Below are 17,842 nucleotides of genomic sequence, written 5' to 3'. Positions count from 1 at the left end.
AAGATGACCAGACCACACACTAGAAGGTGAAGGGACGACGACGTTTCGGTCCGTCCTGGACCATTCTCAAGTCGACTTGAATCGACTTGAGAATAGTCCAGGACGGACCGAAACGTCGTCGTCCCTTCACCTTCTAGTGTGTGGTCTTGTCAACATACTTCAGCCACGTTATTGTGACTCCTCGTCTTCAACAAACATCATTGTACTAATGCATAAGTATGTGTGTGTTTGTGTACTATCTTTAGTTAGAACGGGAATCATAAATATAAAAAATAATATAATAAAGCCTTATGAAATAAGACTTTAATAAAATAATAAAATTAAGCCTTATGTTCCATTCTTTTGTCATTCCTATTTGTTCCTCATTAATGTAACTTTTAAAGGCATAGATAGAATGCATTTTATTACATCTATAACAGAGTTACTTTATTTAGACACAGTTCCTTCGTTAAAAAGGGGATGAGATATGTGTTATTAACAAATTTATTATATTATATCAAGATTAACATTTAATATTTTTAACATCAAGTTAATCTTGGAGTGATTATTAGCTTTGAAAATCATTGTTAGCAGTTCAAATAATTTAGCGCCATTTGGATGATGGAATATTGGTGTTTTAAACACTATTTATAATAATATAGGCTAACGAGATTTTTTTTTGGCATTTAAAAGCTTAATTAAATATTGATTTTCGTAGCAATCACTTAAAATGCTCTAATTTGTAGTTTAATAATAACCTAATCCTGTGTTACTGCTCACTTGATTAATCTTTAAAATATTAGGCGAAGAATATATTTCTGTTTCCAGTGGCCTTTTTAATCTCTGCCATTACTGGTGGAGCGTTTGGGGTGGGGGGAAGGGGGGTGGGGGGGTAAGAGGGGGTTGGGGGGGTAAGGGGGGGGGGGGGGGGGTCAGGTGCGGACAAAGAGAATCTAAATCTCCCTCTAACGACCTAGGTTTCGTGCCTGATCCGCCATTCCAAGAATAGCACTTTGCCATGGAAATTACGGTATATTGCATTAGGAATCGAACTCTGATATCCAGAGGAGAGAAACTTCTTAAAGGTTGTCTACATATTCATGGAATTGTCATTTTCTCTCTCTGTCTGTCTGTCTGTCTGTCTCTCTCTCTCTCTCTCTCTCTCTCTCTCTCTCTCTCTCTCTCTCTCTCTCTCTCTCTCTCTCTCTCTCTCTCTCTCTCTTGTCTCGTAAAACAAACACAACTTTTTGTTTTACACTTTCCACTGTAGACCATTATTATATCTGACCATTGTTATCCACTATTATATCTGGCCAGTGTAATCAGTTATGTTAGCACTTTTTTCAGGTTTAATGTAATTACTCAGAGGAGCACATATTAATGTGGTTTTCCAATACTGAGCTTATCTTAGTATTCGTATTGCTTGGATAAGAACATTCCTGGAATGAAATGCAACTAAGGACCTTTTACCCGAGGAAAAATTATATATATTGAGGGTTCAGGCAAAAATACTCGTAATCCTGTTAGCATTCATTTTTGAAGTTCTGAAATGCATTTCTATAAGGATAGATATATATACTGGCGTTTCGGTGTTTATATATTGTATTTTTGCTCTAGTTCTGGACTAAGTTCAGTATTTAAGTATTTACTTTCTGGCTGGTCATATGATATTGAAGTGACCTTAAGTCCAAAACCAAAAACATTGTTAATAACTTAATTTTTGCAGTTCTATAGAGATAATATTTTGCATTTCTTCAGAGATAGCATTTTGTAGTTCTTCAGAGATAGCATTTTGCATTTCTTCAGAGATAGCATTTAGCAGTTCTTCAGAGATAGCATTTTGCAGTTCTTCAGAAATAGCATTTTGCAGTTCTTCAGAGATAGCATTTAGCAGTTCTTCAGAGATATCATTTTGCAGTTCTTCAGAGATAGCATTTAGCAGTTCTTCAGAGATATCATTTTGCAGTTCTTCAGAGATATCATTTTGCAGTTCTTCAGAGATAGCATTTTGCAGTTCTTCAGAGATAGCATTTTGCAGTTCTTCAGGAATAGTATTTTTCAGTTCTTCAGAGATAGCATTTTGCTGTTCTTCAGAGATAGCATTTTGCAGTTCTTCAGAGATAGCATTTTGCAGTTATACAGAGATAGCATCTTGCAGTCCTACAGAGTTCTTTTTTGCAGTTCTACAGAGATAGCATTTTTGCAGTTTTACAGAATTCTGAGTTATTTTTTTTCCAGTTCTACAGAGATAGCATTCTGAGTGGCACGTGCTACCTTGGTGCGTTGCTTCACTAGCAGCCAACACCGCCGAGCGGCTGAACAGTCAAAACAATCAGCATTCGTAGAATCCGAATGAAATCGCATCCGAATTGAAAACCTAATTTTTATTTCGTGGTGGCAATAACAGATCCGGCTGAAAACATTAAGATTCCAACGAAAAAGTCTGTAAACAAAACAGGTGTAAAAAAATAGATATGTAAATCTCTAGTCGCGTTCTCAATGCTTCCCTTCCCCCCTTTGACCCCCCAAAACCCTCCAAAAAACCCTCTCCTCCACTTCCTATTCCTTTCCCCCTCTCCTCTTTTCCACCCCCTCCAAGTCCCAACATCCTCCCATCCCTACTAACACCCATGGCAGTAAATGCAGTTTCACTCCAATGCAAACGATGTATTTTTGCTGCCGTGAACAGAGTAAAGTGCAGTGGTAAACAGTGGTACCCAGTGTGGTAAACACATTGGTACCTCAGTGGGAACAACAATGGTAACCCTACCGGGCTACAGCTGAAAATGGGTGCTCGACAGGATATGAAAAAGTTACCTTGAAGTTACCTTGAGGTGTTTTCGGGGCTTAGCGTCCCCGCGGCCCGGTCGTCGACCAGGCCTCCTCGTCGCAAGAGGAAGTAATATATAATAAGAGAATAATGATAATATAGATTTCTAGGTGATCATAACTAGTGATTATATTGATAACAGTGAGTATTATATTGGTAGCAGTGATCACTTTCCACGTTAGGCAAAATTCTACCTCTCTCTCTCTCTCTCTCTCTCTCTCTCTCTCTCTCTCTCTCTCTCTCTCTCTCTCTCTCTCTCTCTCTCTCTCTCTCTCTCTCTCTCTCTTTCTCTCTCTCTCTCTCTTATGCCGTCGTTCCTTTGTCGGAATCTCCTGGCAAATTACGCATTTCAAAAGCTGAGTAATGTCTGAGATCCTTTTCACGCTTCATATTACCTGCTTCTTGACTTGCCTTTCAAAACCATGACGAATTCATCACGCTTCTCCGCTTTGAAGTTTCCTGCAGTTACGTTCTTCCAATGATGTACGGTCTTAAATAATAGAAGAAAATGTTCCCGGTAATATGTTTCAGATATAAATTCCTTCGCTAGAGGCTAGTGCATTGCTAATGGGGCAGGAGAAGCTGTTTTCGTTATCGTAAATTCTGTTTAATAAAGGTTTTTAATTGAAAGATAGCAAGATTATCATAACATCAATTATATATTATCTGAATGCTGCACTAAGAAACTAATTTGTAGATTTATTGTTATGAGTTCCTTATCATATATAATAATAATAATAATAATAATTTTTATTTAGGCAAAGGTACATACATAAAGAGATTTTACAAAGTTTGTTGGCTTTATAGATAGAGCTAGTACATACAATGCCTAAAGCCACTATTACGCAAAGCGTTTCGGGCAGAATGCCCAGCATGCCCAGCAATATAATGCCCAGCATGAGGACAGTCAGAGCACCTAAATCAGTAAATACCAAATGTTAGAATTTGGTAAACCCTTTGCACCTGATATCACAGTTGCTAAAACTCTGCTGCTTCAGACAACTGGGTTTGATTCGAAAGAAATTATAGAAACTTGGAGGATAAAAAGGCATTACATTAAGAGTTAGAATTTGTTTTTTAATACACCTATGTGTGCTTACAACACAAAACACCTACCAGTGTACAAATCCACAAGGGCCGTGACGAGGATTCGAACCTGCGTCCGGGAGCATCCCAGACACTGCCTTAATCGACTGAACTACGACAGGGTAAAAAGAGTCGAAACCGAAGTTCTACTGAACTTATGTTCATTTGATGCACCACGTTAGTGTGTGATCTCTGTCAGTATTTTTTCATCACCAGTGCCAGGAATGGCACTGGACTTTTCAGTGATTTCACTGCTCCTGGCAGTCTACGTGTCGAACCTTTCATGGTGAGGAGTCTTTCTGTTATATATATATATATATATATATATATATATATATATATATATATATATATATATATATATATAGTTCAGAGTAAAATGCAACAGCTCACTAATCAAAAACATGACATGTAAACCCAATATTTCTTGGGTTTTGTCTAAATAGTTTGTTACTATTTCATATAAATAGTCCTTTATCTGAGCTCTGAAACGCTTCATGTGGTTTTGACCTCAAGTCCAAATAACTATCTACGGGCTCACCATAGCCCGTGCTACTTGGAACTTTATGTTCCAGGTAGCGAATCTTTAAAAACAACAACCTCAAGTCCGGTGATGCAATAAATGAAATTCTTGACAGTTTATGTAAATTATCTCCGTATACGGTCGAGCTGTACCTCATACGGTACCGTGTTGGTACGGTGAGTCTCATACAGTACCATAATGGTACTGTGGGTCGCATACGGTACAATATTGACAGCTAATTGCATGGGGGCTTTGGTATTGGTACTGGATATTTACCTGAGACTCGAATCCCTTGTTTATGTTAAACTCTTTCGTGTTCCCAATTGAATGTGTAATGAGGCATTGAGTACCCTAATGTACTGAGCCGGCTGAGAGATTACCCTCTCAGGGTGAACGTTTATAGGGCCAGGGTGAACGTTTATAGGGCCAGGGTGAACGTTTATAGGGCCAGGGTGAACATTTATAGGGTCAGGGTGAACGTTTATAGGGCCAGGGTGAACGTTTATAGGGCCAAGGTGAACGTTTATAGGGCCAGGGTGAACGTTTATAGGGTCAGGGTGAACGTTTATAGGGTCAGGGTGAACGTTTATAGGGTCAGGGTGAACGTTTATAGGGCCAGGGTGAACGTTTATAGGGCCAGGGTGAACGTTTATAGGGCCTGGGTGAACGTTTATAGGACCAGGGTGAACGTTTATAGGGCCAGGGTGAACGTTTATAGGGCCAGGGTGAACGTTTATAGGGCCAGGGTGAACGTTTATGGGGCCAGGGTGAACGTTTATAGGGTCAGGGTGAACGTTTATAGGGCCAGGGTGAACGTTTATAGGGCCAGGGTGAACGTTTCTTGAGCACGGGAGAACGTTGTCTAGGTGTGGCCAGTTGTCTGGGATCTTCTTGCTGTTTGATCCAGTACGTCAAAATATAATCTTCCCAGTACGTCAAAATAAAATCTTCCCAGGTACGTCAAAATATAATCTTCCCAGGTACGTCAAAATAAAATCTTCCCAGGTACGTCAAAATAAAATCTTCCCAGTACGTCAAAATATAATCTTCCCAGTACGTCAAAATATAATCTTCCCTGGTACGTCAAAATATAATCTTCCCAGTACGACAAAATAAAATCTTCCCAGTACGACAAAATAAAATCTTCCCAGGTACGTCAAAATAAAATCTTCCCAGGTACGTCAAAATAAAATCTTCCCAGGTACGTCAAAATAAAATCTTCCCAGGTACGTCAAAATAAAATCTTCCCAGGTACGTCAAAATAAAATCTTCCCAGGTACGTCAAAATAAAATCTTCCCAGGTACGTCAAAATATAATCTTCCCAGGTACGTCAAAATAAAATCTTCCCAGGTACGTCAAAATAAAATCTTCCCAGGTACGTCAAAATATAATCTTCCCAGGTACGTCAAAATAAAATCTCTAAATAAGACGCACGTCTTATTTAGAGATTCTTGGGCATTTTATGGCGGGTAATTTATCATAGTGCAAAGCCACGTAACAATATTTCTTTGTGATGGCTGGCTGTTAGGGGCTCAGGAGATATGAAGCATTTTTTTCACTGCAGTCTATATGCAAATATATTTTTGTTAAAATTAGACAGACAGCTGCATTGCATACTATTGCATGCTGCAACGAATGGGGGTATGCTAGATATACTCTCGGCTCTCATTACCGGTTATACTAAGCATACCCTCGCCTCTTATTAATAGGTATACTAAGCATACCCTTGTCTCTCCCTACAGCAAGTATCGTGGATTAGAAAGAGAGATCTTCATGTTCTGAGCTCCGGCCTCGTCGTCTTCGCCTCTGATCAGCGTTTTCAGGTGAGTGTCAAGGCTCCCATGGGAGTGTCAAGGCTCCCATGGGCGTGTCAAGGCTTCCAGATGCGTGTCTAGGTAGTCATGTGCGTGTCAAGGCTGCTTCCAGGTGCGTATGAAGGCATCCACAAAAGGGATATGACTTTTCAGAAGGAAGTTAACGCTTAGAGATGCGTATCTACGCGTTCATGCAGGTGTCAAGGCGCTTCCAGCTGCTTGTCAAAGCTTCCAGGTACATGGCAAGGCTTCCAGGTACGTGTCAAGGGTAACAGCGGCATGTCAAAACTTTTAGGTAGGTGTCAGGAGGTTACGATTTCCAGGTGGGTGTCAAGGGTAACAGGGGCATGTCAAGACTTTTAGGTAGGTGTCAGGATGTTACGATTTCCAGGTGGGTGTCAAGTTTGGCAAGTGTGTGTCTCTGATATATGGCGAGATCTCCAGCTTCATGGCAAGGCTTTTAGGTGCGCCGTCAAGGCTTCTAGTTGCCTGTCTAGACATTCTGGCGCGTGGCAAGCCTTCTAGGTGCGTGAAAATGCTTCCAGCTACATTTCAGGGCGCCCAGGTGCATTTCCAGGTTTCCAGGCCCGTGTCAGGATTGATAACTTATCTGACTATCTTGCTCAGCTACAAGATTGATCAGTTACAGATAGAGATTGATCAGCTGAGAGTCAACATTGATTATTTATGTGTCAAGATCAAGATCTTGTCGTAATTTTCCATCTACTTGCCATTGTTTACCAGTTTCGTGTCAATATTTAAAGATCTTGTGAAAATGTTTTCCATTTCCGTGCTATAATTTCCCGGTAGTTAATCAGGAGCACGAAGCGCGTAGTAAGGTACGCCAGGTACGTCAACCTACTCCTGTGGCCCTAAGGAGCATGGAGTTCTTCTCAGTACGTCTCGGTACGTCACAGTCCTCAGTCCTCACAGGAACATAATATTTACGTACCCATTTAATGCACGTGCTGAATCCTCTCAGCAGCGTTCTTAATAAATTCGTCAAATGTTACGTAAAATCTCATAAAACAATAACTCTGTCTTTGTTCTTCTCCACAATATCCATGTCGGTTGAAGAACACCAATCACGTGCCTTGAACTTGCTGAACAGAGGAACTACCTCTCACATGTTCAATCTATCACTGGGTTGATAGTACGACCAAACTAAGTCCCTCGTGTGTACTTTAACAATGCTTTTCCCTCCTCCATACAGGTGATCCACCCGGAAAAGTCTGAAAACTGGACTTTGCAGATCAAGTACGCCCAGATGAGGGATGCTGGCGTCTACGAATGCCAGGTCAACACCGTCCCTAAGCTCTCCATGTCATATGTCCTTAATGTTGTCGGTAAGTACCCCCTGGATGAGGTGTAGGGGTGGACTAGGTCAATAGGTAGGTGCCCCGTGGGGAGGCTAAGAGAGCCAGGTCAATAGATTACTGCCCCCGTAGGGAGGGTACGGGTGATAGGTCAATAGGTTAACCCCCCTATAGGGAGGTGGCGAATGCTAGGTCGATAGGTCAGTGCATCGTGGATAGATTGGGGATTCTAGGTCAATAGGTTAGGGGAGCCGGTCGGCCGAGTGGACAGCACGCTGGACTTGTGATCCTGTGGTCCTGGGTTCGATCCCAGGCGCCGGTGAGAAACAATGGGCAGAGTTTCTTTCACCCTATGTCCCTGTTACCTAGCAGTAAAATAGGTACCTGGGTGTTAGTCAGCTGTCACCGGCGGCTTCCTGGGGGTGGAGGCCTGGTCGAGGACTGGGCCGCGGGAACACTAAAAAGCCCCGAAATCATCTCAAGATAACCTCAAGATAACCCTGTGGAGACGATAGAGGTGTTAGGTCAATAAGATAGTGTCTAGGGGTGTCTTAGGTCAATAAGATAGTGTCTAGGGGTGTCTTAGGTCAATAAGATAGTGTCTAGGGGTGTCTTAGGTCGCTAGGTTATGTCTGGAGATGTTTTAAGTCAATTAGTTATGTCTGGGAATGTTCTGGGTCGATATTGAAAGAAAGAGATCACGCGCACTTAGAGATATGTGATATAAAATTCATTTTTAAACTATCTTCTTATACTAGGAAATGGCAAGATGCAGAAAAGTTTACTGAGCTGGAAACGAATACCCGCGACAATGTTTGGTGGCGGAAAACACCCGATATTGCAACATTTATTGATACATTGCAACATTACAAGCTTTCCTGCAATTTCTGGTGTGAATATTTTTTTTTTCTCGCTGTCGGAAGCTGGCAAAGGTAGCGAATTGTTATTGCAACCTGCATCTGGAGGGCAAAAAAAAACTGATAAAACTGACTGGAAACAAAAAAACTGACTGGAAACAAAAAACTGACTGGAAACAAAAAAACTGACTGGAAACAAAAAAACTGACTGGAAACAAAAAAACTGACTGGAAACAAAAAAACTGACTGGAAACAAAAAAACTGACTGGAAACAAAAAAAACTGACTGGAAACAAAAAAACTGACTGGAAACAAAAAAACTGACTGGAAACAAAAAAACTGACTGGAAACAAAAAAACTGACTGGAAACAAAAAAAACTGACTGGAAACAAAAAAACTGACTGGAAACAAAACAACTGACTGGAAACAAAAAAACTGACTGGAAACAAAAAAACTGACTGGAAACAAAAAAACTGACTGGAAACAAAAAAACTGACCGGAAACAAAAAAACTGACTGGAAACAAAAAAACTGACTGGAAACAAAAAAAACTGACTGGAAACAAAAAAAACTGACTGGAAACAAAAAAACTGACTGGAAACAAAAAAACTGACTGGAAACAAAAAAACTGACTGGAAAAAAAACTGACTGGAAACAAAAAAACTGACTGGAAACAAAAAAAACTGACTGGAAACAAAAAAAACTGACTGGAAACAAAAAAACTGACTGGAAACAAAAAAAACTGACTGGAAACAAAAAACTGACTGGAAACAAAAAAACTGACTGGAAACAAAAAAACTGACTGGAAACAAAAAAACTGACTGGAAACAAAAAAACTGACTGGAAACAAAAAAACTGACTGGAAACAAAAAAAGTGACCTTAATGAAATCGAAGGAGGGAATTATCAGGGGTAAAGCGCCAAGCCATTACGACTATATAGCCAATGAAAGGGGTCAGGATAAGGATTTGGGATGGGACGGTGGGAAAGGAATGGTGCCTAACCATTTGAGACGTCGGGGATTGAACGCCGACCTGCATGAATGAAGCGAGATTGTCGCTCTTCCGTCCAGCCCAAGTGGTTGGAGGGAAGGATTGTTCAAAGAGTTGAAATGAAACGGATGTTTTGAGGGGAATCAGAGAGAGAGAGAGAGAGAGAGAGAGAGAGAGAGAGAGAAGCATGTTGATTAAGTCTGGTGAAAGGAACCGAGCAGAGGGATCTTGAAGGATGATAGGTGCTGAAGAGATTGATAAGGAGGAGATAAGCCAAAAAGACTGAACGTTTTTTGAGTGCCAAGGCATCTCTGAAGATGAAGAGATAAGGAGTGGATCTGGAAGATAATGCACTGCTCTGAAAGATGGAGAAGGGGTCTGAAATATAAGAAGGTGAATTCCTGTGCAGTTATCTGCACAGGAATATATATATATATATATATGTATATATATATATATATATATATATATATATATATATATATATATATATATATATATATATATATATATATATATATATATATATATGTTTCATTGAATATGACCGCATATTCTGTATTTATTATTTTCTGGTTTAGGGCTTCTATCCCTCTAACTATTTTCTTAGCATCAGGGCTTAATTGAAATAGGAGTTCTCCAAAACTCATTTTCGTACTTTTAAGGTGAAGAAAAGAAGTGATTTACTATAGAGTGTATTACACTTATTTGTATAATTTGCACGACGTTTCGAACCTCCATGGTTCATTCTCAAGTGAACAGATCTTACAATACTAGTTGATTTTATACCCGCATTAGGTCAGGTGATAATACAATGAAGGTGAAAACATGGGGGGATACATAAGGGATAAACATAGGGGCTGCAGAAGGCTTATTGGCCCATACGAGGCATCTCCTATCCAAACACAAAGATTAATCCAGTGTAATTGGCCAATTACACTGGCTGCAGAAGGCTTATTGGCCCATACGAGGCATCTCCTATCCAAACACAAAGATTAATCCAGTGTAATTGGCCAATTACACTGGATTAATCTTTGTGTTTGGATAGGAGATGCCTCGTATGGGCCAATAAGCCTTCTGCAGCCCCTATGTTTATCCCTTATGTATCCCCCCATGTTTTCACCTTCATTGTATTATCACCTGACCTAATGCGGGTATAAAATCAACTAGTATTGTAAGATCTGTTCACTTGAGAATGAACCATGGAGGTTCGAAACGTCGTGCAAATTATACAAATAAGTGTAATACACTCTATAGTAAATCACTTCTTTTCTTCACCTTAAAAGTACGAAAATGAGTTTTGGAGAACTCCTATCTCAATTAAGCCCTGATGCTAAGAAAATAGTTAGAGGGATAGAAGCCCTAAACCAGAAAATAATAAATACAGAATATGCGGTCATATTCAATGAAACATGTTTGAAAGAAAACCTGCTGCCAGTATACACCAATATATATATATATATATATATATATATATATATATATATATATATATATATATATATATATATATATATATATATTCATCATTCTTATGATAGCGGCTCAAATGGGACGACAAATATGTATGGTCCGAAAATATTAAACAATATATTAGTCAAGATATTATTCGAAAAATAATACAAAAATTAATTTTTAAATTTTCAAAAATTAAGTAAAAAAAACAGGACTGAACATTATCCTTAGCACCAGGATTCAGGATAAAAAAAAATTCCACGGAAGATTTAATTTTTAACGAAAAAACAAATAATCACACCTAAGACAAGGAGAAAATTGTAATTAGAGGTCAAGGCTGACGTGAATAGAGTAATGATTTTCCGCTCTGCATTTGACAGGGGGAATGTCTATAAACTGTTGACCGCCGTCCACTATTAACGAGGTGCAGTAGGCACTTCACGTAGAGTCTTTCACGCGGAGTAATTAAGGTGTTAAAGTGTGTGAGTGGTGTTGTGTAAGTGTTGTCTTAATTGAGTGTTAAGAACGAGAAGCAAGAGGGTGTAGAGAGAGAGAGAGAGAGAGAGAGAGAGAGAGAGAGAGAGAGAGAGAGAGAGAGAGAGAGAGAGAGAGAGAGAGAGAGGAAGAGAGAGAGAGAGGGAACTCAGAGCATATCTTAACGAGAGGCACTCAGAGTGGAGCCTCTCTGAGTACCACATACTCGGCAACGCATAAATCCACACCACCCACCTAACCTAACCAACCAATACACTGGAAAATGAGGGTTTATGTGAGCCACAACTTTTCATAAAACGTGGCATTTGGTACGTTGGTTACCCTAACTGAACATCTTAGTTAAGGAAAACAGGGTTGAGTTGACGTTTGGAAGACATTATCCAATAACGTATTAGACCTGGGAATAACTTTACTGTTTCAAGCGTAGGTGACACATGCATGAATGATGGGTTTGGGTTGATTCTTATTATATGCTTATAATATCTATTTTTTACAGAGGCTCGGTCTGTTATCGTCGGCCCCGAGTACGTGAAGGCCGGTAGTACCATCAACCTCACCTGTATCATCAACCAGATCAACATGCAAGGTAGGTCATCATATTAGCTCAACATGCAAGATAGATCATCACCAGGTTAATATACAAGGTTACCTTGAGGTTACCTTGAGGTTACCTTGAGGTGCTTCCGGGGCTCAGCGTCCCCGTGGCCTGGTCGTCGACCAGGCCTCCTGGTTGCTGGTCTGATCAACCAGGCTGTTAGACGCGGCCGCTCGCAGCCTGACGTATGAGTCACAGCCTGGTTGATCAGGTATCCTTTGGAGGTGCTTATCCAGTTCTCTCTTGAACACTGTGAGGGGGTGTGTCCATCACCTAATTTTCTGAGTCAGTTTTCCCCTCATCTCCGAAACGTGAATTACAAAGTTCCAAAGTGTACTGTACTTCATAAAAAGCACAGTATCAGGCACCGTACTAGAGAATGTATGTATACTCTATGGAAAGTATACAAAAGGAATATGGCAAAATTTAATCCGGTAAACCAAGAATTTTCCGTATGAAGAGAGTTAAAGAACAGACAGTTCCTGTTGACCAGACCACACACACTAGAAGGTGAAGGGACGACGACGTTTCGGTCCGTCCTGGACCATTCTCAAGTCGATTGTCGATTCTCACAATCGACTTGAGAATGGTCGAGGACGGACCGAAACGTCGTCGTCCCTTCAACTTCTAGTGTGTGGTCTGGTCAACATTTTCTAGATATTAACTTTAGGTAAAATAATGTTTTTTGGGGGGGGATTTTCGCAAATTTCAATGCATTCCTTCCTTCCCCCTCTCCCGACAGGCTTCCTGTACTGGTACCACAACCGGAAGATCCTCGACTACGAGGGACCAGTTAAGATCATAACCAGGGAAGACAGGGACGGCACGGTCTCTCACCTGACCATTGACGAAGCGTCACCGAATGACTCAGGCAACTACACCTGCTGACCAACGTCTGCACATCCCACTTCCGTTATCGTCACTGTGCTCCAAGGTCAGACACCATGTAAAACACATACACATATTCCGGTTAGGGGAGCCATCTAGGGGGAGAAAACCTGTCCTCTTAAAAAGAACGTCGCTTTTGGCCGTTTGTCCGTATGGCCGAATTTGGACGAAATTTGAAAATGAAAATAAAATGAAAGTAAATTTGGGATTTGTTTTTCAACAACAGTAAGTTAAGGGTCCTCTGGTAGGTTAGGTGGGCAGGATATTCTCATAAAGTTTCAACACGTTATGAAAAACGTTAATTTAAAGTGTCCTCTTCTAACCTCTCCGCGTACGCCGGGCGACTAAAATAGAAAACGGAACAGAACATCACTTTTGTGAGCCGATTTCATTTCAAATTACGTCCAAATTTGGCCATAGTGCGCATACGAGCCAAAATTGACGTTATTTTTAAGAGGACGGGTTGGTCAGCTTACCACGCTAGGTCCTATAAAGGGAAATGCGGAGCCCAAGTTGTTGTTTAAGATTCAGCTACTGGGAACAAAAGTTCCAAGTAGCACGGGCTATGGTGAGCCCGTAGTGGACTTACCTGGCACAGGAGCGGGGCAAGTAGCACGGGCTATGGTGAGCCCGTAGTGGACTTACCTGGCACAGGAGCGGGGCAAGTAGCACGGGCTATGGTGAGCCCGTAGTGGACTTACCTGGCACAGGAGCGGGGCAAGTAGCACGGGCTATGGTGAGCCCGTAGTGGACTTACCTGGCACAGGAGCGGGGCAAGTAGCACGGGCTATGGTGAGCCCGTAGTGGACTTACCTGGCACAGGAGCGGGGCAAGTAGCACGGGCTATGGTGAGCCCGTAGTGGACTTACCTGGCACAGGAGCGGGGCAAGTAGCACGGGCTATGGTGAGCCCGTAGTGGACTTATCTGGCACAGGAGCGGGGCTGTAACTTTGATAAAACAAGAGTTCGGGTTGATTTTTTATAATAGGTTTTACGCAAGTTCCAAGGAATTAGTATTTTGCGAATTGTCACGTTTCTTAGAAGTGCCCTTTCTTGTGTGTGTCCAAGAAATTTGAGAACTTGTCAAAGAATTTTGACCCACTTGAAACTCAATGTGTTTACTTTCAACTATCTTCCCTTCCAGCTTATTCAGCTTACTCACTCATACTAGAAGAAGGGGCCTTCCTAAGCCTCCGTGACTGAGTTGTGTTTTTAGTTTCCAACAGTGAAACAGTGTTTCCAGTTTCCAACAGTGAAACAGTGTTTCCAGTTTCCAACAGTGAAACAGTGTTTCCAGTTTCCAACAGTGAAACAGTGTTTCCAGTTTCCAACAGTGAAACAGTGTTTCCAATAGTTTCTCTTTCTACCTCTGGTCCTGATGACTATTTTATATATGTCCACGTTTTCAATCCCTCGAAGAACTGTATTGTGTCTGTTTCTTTCTGGTTTTCACACCAGTGATGAAATATTTTCTCATTCTTTACATTTGAGTTCCCTGTGTTCTTCAGGCTAGAAGAACACATATTAAAGAGAGGCTGTTCTTAAGTATATACAAGAACAGGCTTTGTCTGGTTTGATATTCTTTGATACATCTTATTGCTTAAATTGCGTATTTGCTTTCTCAGTTTTGATTTATGTCTCACATTATCTGCTTGAGATAATGTGATAATAAATCACATTATCTGTGATTATATTCGACTTTGTTTTGAATTGAGAATTTGAGAATTTGTTTTTTAATGCGATTCTGAATTAGTTTTTATCCTTACAGCTATCAAGCAATTATTTTTGTCTTAATTATATCTGGATACTGGATATTCAGCATAAGCTAACATCTCTGAAGATTTCATGCTTTCTAACTTATCTTTTAATACTTTCTGATAATTGTAGTATATTTCTGAGGCAACATCCTACCTCCCCCCCCTTTTTTGACTTTCTGTATTCTGACTCTCAGATTGAAACCGACTTTCAGCATTGCAACTTTCCACTAACTGAAATATCTTCCACTCACGTCCAAACTGGAAGGAAAGCCCTGAAATCACATTCACGGTTGATTGGCCAATAACCATGCGTCCTGGCTGATTGGCCAATACCCGTCCCTTCTAGTTGATGGACGGGTTCCAATCGCTGGAAGAAGTTGTGCATCTTGGAACTCTGTCAAGTCTGGCAAACAGTAAAACTTCAGACTGCTGCTACTTAAGCTCCTCGACTTTTATTACCCAACTGGCGAGTTACATATCAGCAGCTCAAAAAGAATATATATATATATATATATATATATATATATATATATATATATATATATATATATATATATATATATATATATATATGTATATATATATATATATATATATATATATATATATATATATATATATATATATATATATATAATCAGCTGGGCTAGTGATATGTAGCTTGCTAGTTTCTGGATTATGAGAATGGGGGCGCTAGAACAGGAAACTGGTTGCTCTTGAGTCCTTAGTTTGTCTAGAGAGTTCCTCACCCACCTTCTGTAGAAACTTAAGTGTTCATTTACTCCCACTTTAGTTTCACTCGTCTTTCAATCGTTTTTCACTCGTGTGCATTGACCCACTCTTGCTCTCTTCTGTACAGTGGTTCGAGATCAAGTGATTAATTGTATTCTTTCCTACTCTCGGATCAACTGTCATCCTCTGGAATGGGGGGTTTAATTAATGGATTAATTGTAAATTTTAGTAGCTGGAATTTTTGTATCCAGTTCCACTAGATAAAAATTGGTTTAATGGTCATTTCAGATTATCTCAGTTGGCATTTATTGTGTAGTTAAGTAGATGCTTCAAACCCTTTTCTCTCTCTCTCTTTCTCTCTCTCTCTCTCTCTCTCTCTCTCTCTCTCTCTCTCTCTCTCTCTCTCTCTCTTGATAACGTTAATATACAAATTGCATTTCTCATGATATTGGAAGTTACTTCACTCTGCTGTTCGTCCCTTCAGGAGAGCAGCCGGCAGCTATGCAGACGGGCGGAGGTACCACACCATCCTTCAGGCTGGTGACCCTGCTGGTTGTGCTTCAGCTCCTGGCCCTCCTGGTGCCCCAGCGGCTCAGATGATGAAACAGAGGAGGGAGGATGTGCGTGTAACGTGACTACAGCTCTGAGGCGCAGCCAGGACGTAGCGTCGGAGGGTCCCACTCATCTACTACGACTGACGTAGCGTCGGAGGGTCCCACACATCTGCTACGACGGTCGTAGCGTCGGGGGTCCCACTCATCTGCTACGACGGACGTAGTGTCACCTGAATCGACGCCCATATTGTCGGGTTCACTCATTCCGACATGCACAATCTCGGACTTACTCATCTTCTAGGGACGTAACTATAGGACGTCACCCATCCACAAGGACCGAGTTATGGGAATCACCCATTTACAATGGGCATTGTTATGATCCATGAGCCCCCCATCACCTAGGGTCGTAATGGTTGAATGAACACCCATTACGAACAACCATATGAGTGTAATTAGTCTGCACAGAGACCTTAGGATATAGAGATATCGGGACCTGTGACCGTTCCTCTGTAGCAGTTGTGGGTGCGTAGTGCCTGAATCTCTTCCTCTGAGTGAAACTGAAGTCCTGTTTCACCAAATGTCAAACCAGGGATAATCAGTGTAATATGTGGGTTTGTTTACATTGTAAATGTAGATGATGCTAGAGAATGTGAGTTACCTTGTGTTTGAAGCTAGAGAGAGAGGTTGGAGGGTTCACTTTGCATTGAAACTGTCTCAGAAAAGAATCGAGATTCACCTTGTGTTTGAACCTTTGAAAGAAGATTTGACATTCACCTTTTCCCTGAATCATTCATTGAAGAATTGAGGTTCGTACGCATCTACAAGATACAGTTTTTATTTTTTTATTTTTACAATGGATGTAGTAACAGTTCGCAAGATCCATGTGCTAGTGTACATATATTAGTGTATATATATATATAAGCTAAGCGTCTTGCTAGATGGAAAAGCTAAAGGTATATTGCATAATACTGTGAAGGGGAAAATTTTTACATAAGTTCACCGTTATCCTATGACTAACGTACATACGTAATTTATGTGATTCACGTCTGATTATTTATTGATGTTCAGTACGTTTATATATATATATATATATATATATATATATATATATATATATATATATATATATATATATATATATATATATATATATATATTTATATATATATATATATATATATATATATATATATATATATATATATATATATATATTTATATATATATATATATATATATATATATATATATATATATATATATATATATATATATATATATATATATATATATATTAGAACCAGTATGATAAGAGAAAAGATATGCATCTTGTTCACTTTATAAATAACAGACGTTTCGTATAAATAATCGTCAGTGTTAAAAAAATAATATTTCAAAACGATAATTTAGTTAAAAACATTTAAATATGTATCAATATATATATTTACTAAACTTAATATTCAACAACTTAAAAGAAAACTATTTACAAGTAAAATATAAAATTATATACACGAAACCAGAATTACAAAACAACTCAACACATACTTAAGAGACTACATGTCCTCAAAATAAGTTCATTCCATCCAGTGGTCGACCCCAAAGATACATTCATCAATTTTAACATGTTGTTCATTCAAAATAGGAATTTTCTCAAATATAAATTAATATTATTTTATATTAGCATATTGTGTGCATATTTAGGCATAGGTTAGGTTAGGTGAACAGGTTCTGTTGGCGATTAGTTGTATTTGTAGTACGTAGGTGAAGGATTTACAGCGTTGTGGTTCGAACAAAAGTCGTCAGTGAAGCACTTGTTCCGGAAGTGTTCGAACGTTAACAGTTGTGAGTCGTGTGTAAGTCATTCTTCATTCATAAACAGCTGGGGTTTGGCGGGTGGATGGAATGAAATTTGGGTCTTTGTTTATGAAGACGGGCTGTAAGATAAGTTAACAGTTAATAAATAAATAGCTG

At 39.7% G+C, this 17,842-nt stretch overlaps 1 protein-coding gene across 1 annotated transcript in view; it reads left to right on the top strand.

Moving 5' to 3' along the window:
• The window catches only part of LOC123764571 (zwei Ig domain protein zig-8-like), a 263,096-nt gene extending 246,134 nt beyond the window's left edge, over window positions 1-16,962 (top strand). Inside the window, exons 5-9 of the mRNA XM_069314671.1 lie at window positions 6,162-6,242; window positions 7,447-7,579; window positions 11,842-11,931; window positions 12,683-12,874; window positions 15,802-16,962. Coding sequence (XP_069170772.1) covers window positions 6,162-6,242; window positions 7,447-7,579; window positions 11,842-11,931; window positions 12,683-12,828 — 450 coding nt within the window. The 3' untranslated portion in view covers window positions 12,829-12,874; window positions 15,802-16,962. The remainder of the gene's footprint in view (window positions 1-6,161; window positions 6,243-7,446; window positions 7,580-11,841; window positions 11,932-12,682; window positions 12,875-15,801) is intronic.
• Window positions 16,963-17,842: the final 880 nt, after the last annotated feature.

This window comes from Procambarus clarkii, chromosome 79 (assembly GCF_040958095.1).
Source record: "Procambarus clarkii isolate CNS0578487 chromosome 79, FALCON_Pclarkii_2.0, whole genome shotgun sequence".
Taxonomy (NCBI): domain Eukaryota; kingdom Metazoa; phylum Arthropoda; class Malacostraca; order Decapoda; family Cambaridae; genus Procambarus; species Procambarus clarkii.
The sequence above is the reverse complement of the archived record's forward strand: the minus strand, read 5'-3'. Positions and strand labels throughout refer to the sequence as shown.